This window comes from Saccoglossus kowalevskii, chromosome 10 (genome assembly GCF_978046115.1).
Source record: "Saccoglossus kowalevskii chromosome 10, keSacKowa6.1, whole genome shotgun sequence".
Taxonomy (NCBI): Eukaryota; Metazoa; Hemichordata; class Enteropneusta; family Harrimaniidae; genus Saccoglossus; species Saccoglossus kowalevskii.
Window position 1 is genome coordinate 23,131,287 of NC_140650.1, and position 12,772 is coordinate 23,144,058.

The 12,772-nt window shown below is 36.0% G+C and overlaps 1 protein-coding gene across 9 annotated transcripts in view; it reads left to right on the top strand.

The window, feature by feature from the left end:
• Positions 1-188: 188 nt before the first annotated feature.
• LOC100373946 (uncharacterized) overlaps positions 189-12,772 on the top strand; it is a 31,844-nt gene continuing 19,260 nt past the window's right edge. For 3 of the 9 annotated variants that reach the window (XM_085504387.1, XM_085504391.1, XM_085504392.1), the window contains exons 1-5: positions 189-302; positions 1,364-1,547; positions 6,315-6,496; positions 7,396-10,161; positions 10,513-10,610. In XM_085504387.1, coding sequence (XP_085360513.1) covers positions 1,371-1,547; positions 6,315-6,496; positions 7,396-10,161; positions 10,513-10,610 — 3,223 coding nt within the window. In that variant the 5' untranslated portion in view covers positions 189-302; positions 1,364-1,370. Of the gene's footprint in view, positions 303-1,363; positions 1,548-2,786; positions 2,885-6,314; positions 6,497-7,395; positions 10,162-10,512; positions 10,611-11,547; positions 11,686-12,772 lie in introns of those variants that run through there. The other 6 variants (XM_085504384.1, XM_085504388.1, XM_085504386.1 and 3 more) reach the window with 4 other exon arrangements.

Here is a 12,772-nt window from a genome sequence, read left to right on the forward strand (position 1 = left end):
CAAAATAGAGGTCAACATAGTTAGGTAAATTATGTATCTAGAAAATAAATCTATATTTCAACAATAAATAACACTCTATTTTTTAAAAACAATTTTTTTAGTAATAAATAATGACAATATACCTAAAAATATTATAATTTGACACCATGCTATACTTCCGGTTGTAACGATGTAAATGTACTGCGCATGCTCAAGGGAGCTGGTCTATCAAAATGACGGTTAAGATTTTTGAAAGAGAAAACCGTGTTATTGCGGACCCCATCCCAGCTCCTGCTCATAAGAACATTGTTAATTTGTTGAAGGTAGGTATACTGAGGCTTCAAAAATCTCAAAATATTTCGGCTACTCTCAATTTGCTCTTAAACATTGAATGAATTGTGACGTAGTGGCGAAATTGCAGCCATCTTTGCCCCGGCTATATTCTTGTGGACGTGTGCCAACATTTTATTTAAGTTCAATGTGTATATAGATAATGTTTTGGTGCACGACAATAGTCATTCACTTGGGTTTGCTTGTGGTCTCGTAACAGCCTGCAACGTTTCATGCTGTTGTCGTTTTTTTTTTCGTATTTTGGGTGATTGTGTCTTGTTTTGGAATGTTGAAATAATAATAAAAATACACTTATGGGTACGTTATATCATTAATTTTTTGCATATAACTAAATAATTATGTTTTTTTGTGCATTTGTCCTAAAGCGTACTTTATGCAAAAAATTGTTGTATTTTGTGGTTACGAATTTCAGCTATTATAATGTAAGACTGTCATTTTAATTCCAATTAGTGAATATCGGACACAAGCAGCTGTCAAAATTATAATATCAATTGATCATCAATGCAAATGGCCCCGAGATATCGTGGACCCATGAGAGGGAGAGTTCAACAAGACTTGCCCTTGTAAAATATTGCACCATGGTTACATAGGTCAGAGGAACAGTGGAGCTGATCACGAGAGACAATGTTGAATGGCTGAACCGAAACTTCTGTTTCTCTCGTTCTCAACTAAATCTCTGCAACTATTTGCGTGAAAGGTCTATTGACACTACACTGCAGTAATGTCTTGTAGATGTTACTTTCGGGGTCTGACCCAGAGTTAAAAGATGAGTTTTGAGTTACAGTGCCATCAGTCTGTTCCTGTGCAAGAAATTGGGGGGGGGGGGGGGGGGTTGTTTTTCCATATACTGAGCCAACATGTTTTTATACATGCGTGTTCAATCAAATCGATCTAATAAGACCTCTTGTTCATGGGGAGTATATATGTCAAGTTTGTAAAACCTTGTGGTTTTGACACTGATATAGTGAATATCTGCATCAAAACTAATCAACCAGAGAAGTTATTTCATGACTAATTTCTTTTTCATTTACAGGCTTACAATGAGTGCTGATTTTTCTACATACTTTGATGAGAATACTGAGCCACGTACAGGATTTTCAGTAAATTTTGACAAAGTTGTACAACCTTTGTCGTCTTCTTGTCCACGTCCTATATTGAAGCAGTCACAGACAAATAATTTGGCACATAATTTTTCACCAAAGAAATCTAGGATAAAGGTATGTGAAATATAGTTAGTTAATAAGAAGAAACTACACACAATTCTATGGTTTTCAATGTGAAGTCTGGTGACTTGTTTTAAAACAGATTTATATGTTAATATAATAATTTATGCTAAAATTAAAGTAGCTGGCTCCCATTAAAAACTTATCGTCAGATTTCCCTGACTTGTACTATATGGCTTTATTTTGATGCTTTTGCTCACAAAATCAAGAAAAAGGTATGGTTATCGAAACATCTATTTATTTTTTAGCTATTTATCATTAGTTCCTACATGTATGTTACACCATATCTCAATTTTGTTTGAATACACAAGTTTCAAAAATCATGTATAGTTATAAGATGAGTTGTCCTGAATATTTAAGAAATCCTGGTGAATACTATTCATGTTTAATAGCAATTAAGATTATTTACTATTAAATGGAAAGCATGTAGGTAATAGGATAAAGCAAGTGTTGCATATCATATGGCATTTTCATGTCTTGATGAAATTAGTTATGAATATAGTAACCCATCTTGTTTATTCAGAACATCTTTTGAAGTCAACAAGAAATTACATTTCTGGAAGTCATTTTATCTTTCTTGTGGAAATGTAATGTCTTGTATGATTTGATGGTGTATTAATATATATTGAGAGCATATCATATTTTGTAGGTTTTCAGTTTCAGGCAGTTTTTTCTTTAAAAAGTAGTAAAAACTGAAAGGTCTTGTGTCTAAATCAATGTGACACTTTTGAAAGTCAAACCTAACAACCTTTGAATAACACTTGATCATGTAGAATATTCTCATATCTACAACTTTTATAAAATCTGGAAACTTCACCAGAACACATTTCATAGCTGCAAAGGTAAATAAATAAATACCCTAAAATTTAGATTTTTACTATTTATAGTCATTTCTGTATTCCATGTTAAAAGTTCTGATATTCCAATTCTTGTAACTTCGGAATCATTTTAATAGCAAAATTGTTCTTGTGAACTGAAGTTACAACTCAAGAAAATTAGTTTGTGTAAAGTTAAGTTACTAGTGACATTTAGATTATATTTTAAAGTTCTTTTCAAGCCTGCATTTAGTCTCATTGCTACCTGTGAATAGTTTTTTATGTTGTGCACATTTATTCAATTTCTATACTTGCAAGCCTGAATCATATGCAAACTCTGCTTTCTCCATTTTTTTTTATTTTTCATACTGCGATTATTGTAGCTGGTAGAAGTCTAGCAATCTTCCCTGTTCTTCTTTTTTTCCTTCCTTCCTTGGTGGGTGTACTGTCACTGTTATTGAAATGGCGGAAATTATTGAACCGACTGAGTCAGTGCTAGTAGAAGAGCTTTCTGAGGTATCAATGGCAAGACCTGTCTTAATTTGAGTTCATCCTTCCTCACACGATTGTCAAGGATTTCTTTGCATGTTTATTTTATACCTGCATGTGAATGCCTTGCTGGGGATTGTTGCTAACTGAAATTAATAAGCTTGGTTTTCAAAACTAGTACTCTAGTTTTCTCAAAATCTGTGGTCCTATTTATTTTCAACTAGTGAAATCCAAGTATAGACCAAGTATAAAATTTTACAATGTGTGCCATATTTCATGTTGTATTTGCATTTATGTACACCAAAAATGAAATAATCTCTCATTGACAAACCTTATGTTTTATCTGTAATTTTACTGAATTTCAATATTCCAGTGTGCAAGCTGATTTTTCAGATTGTTATTCACTAGTGTGTTGTACAAACTATTATCTTTTGAGTCTCTTAATAATCCATATTGCTATGCATGTACATGTACACAATTGTGGAAATTGATATTATTTGAATATAGATGATATTTGGCTTATGCTTGGCTGAACTGATATAACCATACCTGATTTTCATTGTTGGTATGAATAATTGAAAATTCAGACCACAAAAACAATGTAGTGCAATACAATATACATGGAATTAAATTTTCTACATGCAATTCGTGTTCACCTAATAAATTCGAAGTACTGTTATTTGCACAACTAATTCACTTTCCTTTAAAGTGCCACAATCATGTTGCAATGCTTTCTAAAGTAAGTCACAGGCGATGTGTACAAATTGTGTGGAATATAGTTTGTTAAAAGTACTGTAGAGGTTGTGTTGTGTTCGATATGGTTCTGATGCAATGTATACAAGGCCAGTAAAATACTTTGTTGATCTGGAATTTGAACACATGCTACCGGTACATGATGACTGTGACACTTTAAATTTTAAACCCACTTTCTGTCAACTACAATGCTTTAATAAATGCTTCTTTTTAAAATCTAACAAAACAAATTATTTTGTCATAAACAAATCTTGTTTATTAATTTATTTAAAAACAAAATAAGACATCTTGATTATTCAGCACTAAAAGTACTAAATAATGTCATCCCATTTGTTCTTGTCATGTTCCAGTTACTAATTTTGCAGACTCTGAAAGTACTCTGTATGCTAAGGTTTATAGAGTGTCTGGTTAGAATAATAATTTGATGCCAACTTTGTGACAAGAATACAGCAAGAACTGTACAATGTTAACCTTTTGTATTATGTATATTGTCAAAATATGAATGTGAAAAAATATCAAATGCAATTTCTGGAGTAGAAAATTAACAGGAAGTAATTTAAGTATGATCTAATTCTAATTTTATACTTTTCTTACTGATACTGTGAATAAATAACTCTGCTGATGATTCACTTGTATTTTATTTTATTTTACCGTATTACCCCGGGCACGCGCCCAGGGGCCTGAACATACAAAATCGGGAAAACTTGGGGGTGGGCGCTTACCCGAGGACCACCCCAAAAAAGATTTTAAAAAGTTGTTTTTGTGATCGTGTGATAAGGTCAAATAAAGGAATGCTTTCGTACACTTTGTACACATACTTATTTCTTGATTTATGCGAGGTTTCAATAAACGTGAGCACTCTGTCAAGAACTGTGGTAACACTAAGACACAGGGTCGAATTTCAAGAATAAAACTTTTTTTATGTCAGCTTTTTTAGTAACTGTGATCAGTGCAAGTCGAAACGGCCGGGAAAAACTACCGCTTGTAATCCAAGATGGCGATGACCTTATTAGCATAATTTTGTTCACGCGTGTATTGATACATTGCATCGTAATTACTGAAGAATAGCAGACAGGGTTATGAAACAAATAAACCTTTTATTACTGATGTGAAATGTTTACAAACTATTATGAATACATAAACATATACAAATGGCGATACATAAAAAACAGACTGAAAATAAACTCTGGTCGACCTTATTAACATGATTTATTCACGCACCCACACACATGACAAAATTATGATGCAACAAGTTCCCATCGTCGGCATGCCTCATTATGGTTATCGTAATGGGCTTGAGGTCGGCAAAATGTTTTTTCTTCAACGACAGAAAAATAATCCACATGACCGTAATGCCATAGCTGTGATGAAGGATGGAAAGAAAGTAGCAAGTTTACGACGTGATGTCTCAAAAGTGCTAGCTCCCGTTCACAGTCAGCTGGCATCGGTGTCGCTGGGTGTATGATAAAGGGAAGTTGTGCAACCAAATTTGCCGAGTTCGCAGTTTTTCGCCGATAAAAAAATAACTAAGGCAAAAACTCACGGTTTTTCAGCATTTTTGTAATAAAGACATTATTCTCTATCAATAATCCGCCCAAAATAGGAACATTTCTACTAATTCTTGTGTTTTTTCGACGTTTTTCGAAAAACCTGCGATTAGGCTGCGATAGTAGAACATTCCGGAGGGGGTGAAACGGAAGAGCATCGCCAGGCGATGGACGCGGGGCTTTTTGGCAACGACCGCAAACGTACAGTATCCGTGTCCAGCCATTGGTTGGCCACGTAGAGGTCAAAATACGCGTTCTATTTTTACGCGTTAAGTTTGCCAGCTGACTGTGCTCCCGTTATGAATTCACAGTCAGCGAAGTGCTACGTTTTGAAACCAAAGCTAAGTGCTTCAAACCACTCACCAAGGTATGGATTATTGTAATATTGGATTCATCGTGAATGAAGAGAAAGCAGAACGTGTGCGCCACATGCTGCGTGGTTCATCTTACGTCGTTAAGTTCCAATGAGTTTTTACGTAAAAACACAAACAAAACGGCCCTTTTCAGGGCCACCACACACTCCAAAAAGAGAACTACCGTAACAAACACACTATTTAAATAAATCCAACGCGTTCGTTTTTGACAAATAAAACTTTATTGTTGACCCCGTTCTTGGCTAAAAATCACCCTGGGCATTTAACCGAGGATGTCCCCAACATGTAACTTTTGTGAAAACAGGGGGGTGGGCGCTTGCCCAGGGAGGGGCGCGTGCCCGGGGTAATACGGTATTTCACAAGGCTAATTTTAATTAAATATTCTCGGGACTTGAATCTCACAGAGGCATCAAAGTCCTTGATGCCCAATGAGTTTTTCGTGATGCTCTATAATATTCTGTATTATTCCTATGAGCTAAGGTTATTTTATAAATTTTGGTTTTGAAAATGGGTGTCCTCTCAACTCTGAAATTCAAGCCCTTGATTCCATCCAGCATTATATATTTGATACTATTGCAGAGTTCTCTCAGATTGCATGCAGATTGTACACCTGTATGCATTAATGTTGCACTTGTGTCTATATTAAACTTCTTTGCAGGTATGCGATTCACATAATTTGAATGGATTCTTCTAACTGTATTCAATGTATTCATATAATAACCAAACTGACTTCTTGTACTTTACAACTACATTGTAGTATCATGTGCTTTTCCATTTTTTCAGGTATTTCCAGGTCAGCCTACTAGTAATACAGGTAGCCCATCAGTCTGGGAAGCACTACGTCAACTCGACGAAAGTGAGCGTTGGGTTGAACGTAGCCAGGTTGTTACCAAACAGGATCACATTGATTACACTCAATACGCTGGTGAATTTCTTGATGAAATTATTCTGAATATCCCTATTAGGTAAGTTTAAAACAATAGTGCATGAACCAGATAACACTGAGCACCTTTGGTCTAGAATGTTACTATATTTAAAAATTATAACCACCTTGGAATGCTACACTGCTATGCACTTAAATTCCTATATAACATTCTGTCATACCAAACAAGTCATGATAGTGACTCTCCAATATGTGGTTTTATTGCAGTTATCAATGTTGTAAGTATTGTGTGTTCTTTAAAGAGCCAGTCAATTTAAAAACTTTGCTGTTCAACTCTGAAATAGTTCTTCCAGGTTTATTGTCATTGTTTAGTCTATCTGGTACCTTATTTGCTCTGAGTAGCATATGCAGTTATGTAAATTACAGAGGTGTGTCTGCATGTATAGTCTACAATGTATGCAATTTTTGGTTCAAGTCGCTTCTATTTTGTTATGGGCATGAGCAAATATATAGCATGAATATGCTTGAGATATTTGTTGATTTGCCTTGGTCTTTTTGCAAGTTTGTGCTGGTCTATCAACTATTTACATGACATTTTAACCTTTTCACCACCAGTTCCCTCTTTTCATCACGAATTCACAAAATAGTCATTGGTTTAGTCTGCACTTTTTGTTCAGAAGATTGGAACAAAAACAGCACATTTTTTGAGGGAAAATTGGCTCAAATCTGTTTCTGTTGGCTCTGGTTCATTTCTAGAAATATTGAAGAATATAAGAAAAATTTGGGCAAGAAAGTCGGGTGGTAAAAAGGTTAATGAGAACAGTGTCTTCAACATATGAACAGGCTGACAATTGGATTACTGCAGGCATACATTTCTTACTCAAAAATTCATACCATCTAATACCTTACATAATAAACACCACTAAACATAACAAAAAACACCTGAAGTACATCTTTAAAGTGAAACTTATTCTCTTACAGCAATTCACAGGATAACAAGTCAGAACCTTCCCTGTCAGCACATTTATTGGAGTCTGCTTCTGAGGTAGTTGAATCTAACAAGCAGTGTTGTGTTGAAAGTGATACTGGTAAAGTGATTGGAGCTAGCCTTCCTGCAAAACAGGAGATTGGTGCTAGCCTTCCTGCAAAACAGGAGATTGGTGCTAGCCTTCCTGCAAAACAGGAGATTGGTGCTAGCCTTCCTGCAAAACAGGAGATTGGTGCTAGCCTTCCTGCAAAACAGGAGATTGGTGCTCGCCTTCCTGCAAAACAGGAGATTGGTGCTGTTGAAGATCTTCCACCTGTTGCTCCTAAGGAGGAGTCTTTGACATCACCCACAAATTCTGAGAAAGAAATATCTGTAAAGTCACCATTATTGGGAGAATTTGATCCCCTTTGCTGTGAGTCACCATCAAACGAATTGAAGGAAACCAACACAGAATCAACACCTATTGATACTGCAGAATCTAAGACAGAAGATTCAGCTCCAACTTTAAATTCAGAGTCTGAGAATATCGCTCCTGTTGATACAGTACAGCTGCAAGAGTTTTTGGAACCAGGCGTGCATGAGCTGTTAATTGAACCTAATGACAAAATAGCTTCTGACACTGTTAAGGTACTGCCAGAGAAACACCAGTCTGAACCAGAATCTTGCATAGAAGATATAGATGACCCAAGGTCAACAGAGGTCAATGATTTAGCTGATCTGTTACAACAGTTAACAGTTTCAGTTGAACAAGAAGTCCAGGAGAAAGAACAAATAGTTTCAGACGTGTCTGAGGTAACTGCTCCAGATATACTGCAAGGTATAGCAAGACCTACTGTTGAGTCGGAGAATACTTGGCTGCAAGCTGAACCTGTCAAGTCAGAGGGTCAGTCTGACGAGATCGCTTCGCCAATATTAACAACACTTGAGGAGAATACTAAGCCAGAGCATATTGAAGAACAAGAACTTACCGTTTCTGAGATTACTAGTCAGCCTAACTTGTCACAGGCTGTAACACAGGCTTCTGAAGAATCTGACGCTACAGCCAAGTCTGATCTTTTTGAGGTCAAGCCAGAGGTCACAAGTGAGCCAGAGCCTTCACAAATTGCAACACAGGCTTTAGAAGAATTGAACATTGCAGTAAAATCTGACCTATCTGAGGTCAAGCCAGAGGTCACAAGTGAGCCAGAACCATCACAAATTGCAACACAGGCTTCAGAAGAATTGGACATTGCAGCAAAGTCTTACTTATTTGAGGTCAAGCCAAAGACCACAAGTGAGCTAGAGGCATCCCAAACTGCAACACGGGTTTCTGAAGAATCTGTGGTTAAGCCAGAGGTCACAAGTGAGCTTGAGGCACCCCAAACTGCAACACAGATTTCTGAAGAATCAGAGATCATAGAAAAGTCTGATCTGTCTGAGGTCAAGCCAGAGGTTACAAGTGAGCAAGAAGCATCACAAACCACAACACAGGTTTCTGAAGAATCTGAGGTCACAGAAAAGTCTGACCTATCTGAGGTCAAGCCAGAGGTTACAAGTGAGCAAGAAGCATCACAAACCACAACACAGTTTTCTGAAGAATCGGAGGTCACAGAAAAGTCTGACCTATCTGAGGTCAAGCCAGAGGTTACAAGTGAACAAGAAGCATCACAAACCACAACACAGGTTTCTGAAGAATCTGAGGTCACAGAAAAGTCTGACCTATCTGAGGTCAAGCCAGAGGTTACAAGTGAGCAAGAAGCATCACAAACCACAACACGGGTTTCTAAAGAATCTGAGGTCACAGAAAAGTCCGACCTATCTGAGGTCAAGCCAGAGGTTACAAGTGAGCAAGAAGCATCGCAAACCACAACACAGGTTTCTGAAGAATCGGAGGTCACAGAAAAGTCCGACCTATCTGAGGTCAAGCCAGAGGTTACAAGTGAACAAGAAGCATCACAAACCACAACACAGGTTTCTGAAGAATCTGAGGTCACAGAAAAGTCTGACCTATCTGAGGTCAAGCCAGAGGTTACAAGTGAGCAAGAAACATCACAAACTGCAACACAGGTTTCTGAAGAATCTGAGGTCACAGAAAAGTCTGACCTGTCTGAGGTCAAGCCTGAGGTCACAAGTCAACCAGACAACTCTCAAGTTTTAGAAGTTGCTCAACCGAGGCCACAAGAAACATTTGATTGTGTTGAAACAAGCCCAGGCTCGATTGGAGAAGACAAGAAAGTTGGTACTAAACCAACAAACAAATTGAAGAAAAAGTCATCACCTGCCAAAGCAAAATCTGAAAAGACTCCCAAAAAAAGAAAACCATTACCAGAAAAGCCTTGGAAAAAAGGGAAAGGAAAACCCAAACAGACTGGTGGTGATTTTGGTTTTGAGATCTTTGCACCAAGTGAGAAGACATCTCAACCAAGTGAATCCGACCAAGCCATTAAAGTCTCTGCTTCTCAAAAAGTTGATAGTTCTGAAAGCATAAAACCAGTAGGGAGTATTCAAGAACCAGTATTGAATTATTTTGAGGAATTACTGGATTCAAAAGAAACTAAATTGAAAGGTAACATTGGTGTTAACCAGCAGGCACCAAAACCAGTACCATTGGACGATATCCCAATCTCTGTACCGCAGCCTAAAGACATTTACAATATGGATCCTAATGAAATTGATAATCCATTTGTGAGTTCAAGGAAGATGCAAAATTCTCCTCTGCCCAATAATGGTGGCTATGATTTTGAAAACACAACGGAACTGATGAGAGAAGATGATCCTAAGTGAGTATAGAAATAAATTTTACATATACACATTCATAATGCCATAGAAAACGTGGGATATATGGCATTTAATTAGCAGCCATTTTTAGTACTGAAAATGTACCTATTCTCGGGGGCGGTTTTGCATATACAAAATGCATATTCAACTGAGGTTCATAACTGAAAAAAACACACTATCATATCATAGCAAATAACCTAAATTCAGCTCAGGAATGAATTGTTTAAAATGTGTTGTGCATAAAATGGCAATTAGCTCCTTAATTGGTAAAGTTGCATTCTTGATTATACTTCTGGGATTTACTCAAGTTGTTCAACATTGCTGAAACTAATTTTGCGTTTGCTTTCTTTTAGACCTATCCCACCTGCAACAAACAACAATACTAGTTCCAAAGTCCATTTCAGTGAGGAGGATTCTGCCCCACAAGAAGAATTCAAACCAGCTGCTGAAGGTAGTTACTGCTGTTCTTAAAAAAATAGATGCCTTGCTCTGTGTTCCCCTGCCTGCTATACATGTTTGTTATTTTGCATCTGTTGTAGCACTGAAACAATACCTCAGCATGTTAATGGCGCCCATTCTGCACCAAAATACTGTGGTTGCTGTATGAAACTTGCGTAGAATATGATGCTAAATTGTTATTAGTTATTAATATTTCAATAGTGTAGGTTTTGGTAAATGAACTAAATTCTAATTGTTATTTAGATGAAAGTTGTTATCCGTTACAGGTTGTATGTTTTTACCATACAAGACAGAATATTATAAATGGATAGGTTTGTTTGCCACTAACATTAAATTTAGAAGTTAACGCTAATTTATTACTTAAAATTGCATCTTGATTCAAATCTGTTTCTACCCGAAACCTGTTGTGGGCTACACTGCAAATATATATCTTGTAGATCTATTTTTCTGTATTCTGTGCATGCCATCTCCTGACTGGAACCAATGAATTTCCTGATAACAATTTGGTGTATGATGCGATTTCTTAGCTCAATGGCAGAGAACATCTTCGATTTAGTAATTTCCCCCCTTTTTATCAGTGACTGGAGATATTCCTGGCGTTTTGGATAGAGGTCTTCAACTGTAATCTTTCTTTTTCAATTGTTATTTAGTCTTTAAATTATAAAGGATATATAATTTTTGTGGATTGATCGAGTATTGTAAAAATTTTAGCCAATTTGCATGTAATGCAGTATTTTTACCAAAAAAAAATATTCATGTTCTCTTGCAATGAGCATTTTTTTTTCAAGAAAGTCACTTTGTCACTGCTACTTAATTTATCCCCATTCCCTCACAACAGGTACAGGGTTATATATATAGGGTATGCTTATTCATTTGAACCATGGTGGTGGTATTCTATGCATTTCTATGTTATTATCTCTTAAATTCAGCTGTTTCCATGACCAACCCTCCAGATTTATTCTTAGACAAAGATCCTGTTTTCCAAGATTTCCAATTTGTCACAAACAACCCAGATTTTCTAGAATCAGAACCCTCCTTGGGGCTGGATGAAGACTTTAGTGGTGAAGGTAGATAATATCTAAATATATATTTAGACTAAATATCTAACATTATAATTATAATAAATTTAATTCATAGTTTTAAGTAACTTGAGTTTTGTGGGACCAAACTGTACAGTGAAACAAGTATTTTTCTAAAAGCCAATTTCTCTTAAAGCATGCGACAAGATTACAATCTTTTGTTTTTTATTTTAATCGATCTACTTCTTGTGTTTCAAGTGATTTATATTTGTACATTAAATATTTGCTGTAAGTAGTATATCTTTGAACAAAATAGAGCCATGACAGTTGTATAACTACATACATATTGACGAACCACTGTTGATTTTAAGTCTACTTAATTTTCCACCTCAAGAAATTTTTTTATTTGAGTGATATTTTTTGATCAAATAGTTATCTACATGTACATTGCTTGCTTTTATAGGTATTAGCAGATTTCCAATTGGCATATAACAATTACTTAATCCGGACAACTTTCCTGACAAAAATTAAAAGGCACTTGCCCTGTAATCTCTGGGACTTGTTCATTAATGGGAATCAAGCCATTTGTACATTCATTAGTGTTGGTATATTGTAATAGGCTATTGTAATTGTCCTTTCAAATCATCATAACTTTCCCAATCACAGATTTCTGAAGGGTGAGATACTTTGGTTGAAATAATTCTAAATGCATGGGGTTATATTTTTACATAAAGGTGTATTTTTAAACCTCAAATGCTGTGATTTGGTTGAATTTAGATGGTAAACATATCATTTTACTTCATAATGTGTAGTTGACCAGTCATAGTCACCTCTCCAATAATACAAAAATTCAGCACTAAGTATTAAATCATAATTTAAGGTTTCTAACATAAACTGTACGATTGTGTCGATCCCCGAGAATCATGCATCTTTGGCAATGTGCAAAGCCCAATGAGTCAGTTCCCTAATATGCTGCCCTCTATTGGTTAATTTGAGATATCTTTGTTATACTTTTAACAACGTCGTAACATCGTGATGCACTCTTAACATTTTTTACCACTGCACTGAATTGGAAAAATGTGAAACTGTAAGTACATGTATAACAGAAGTTGTTGTCGCTAATATCAGGTACATG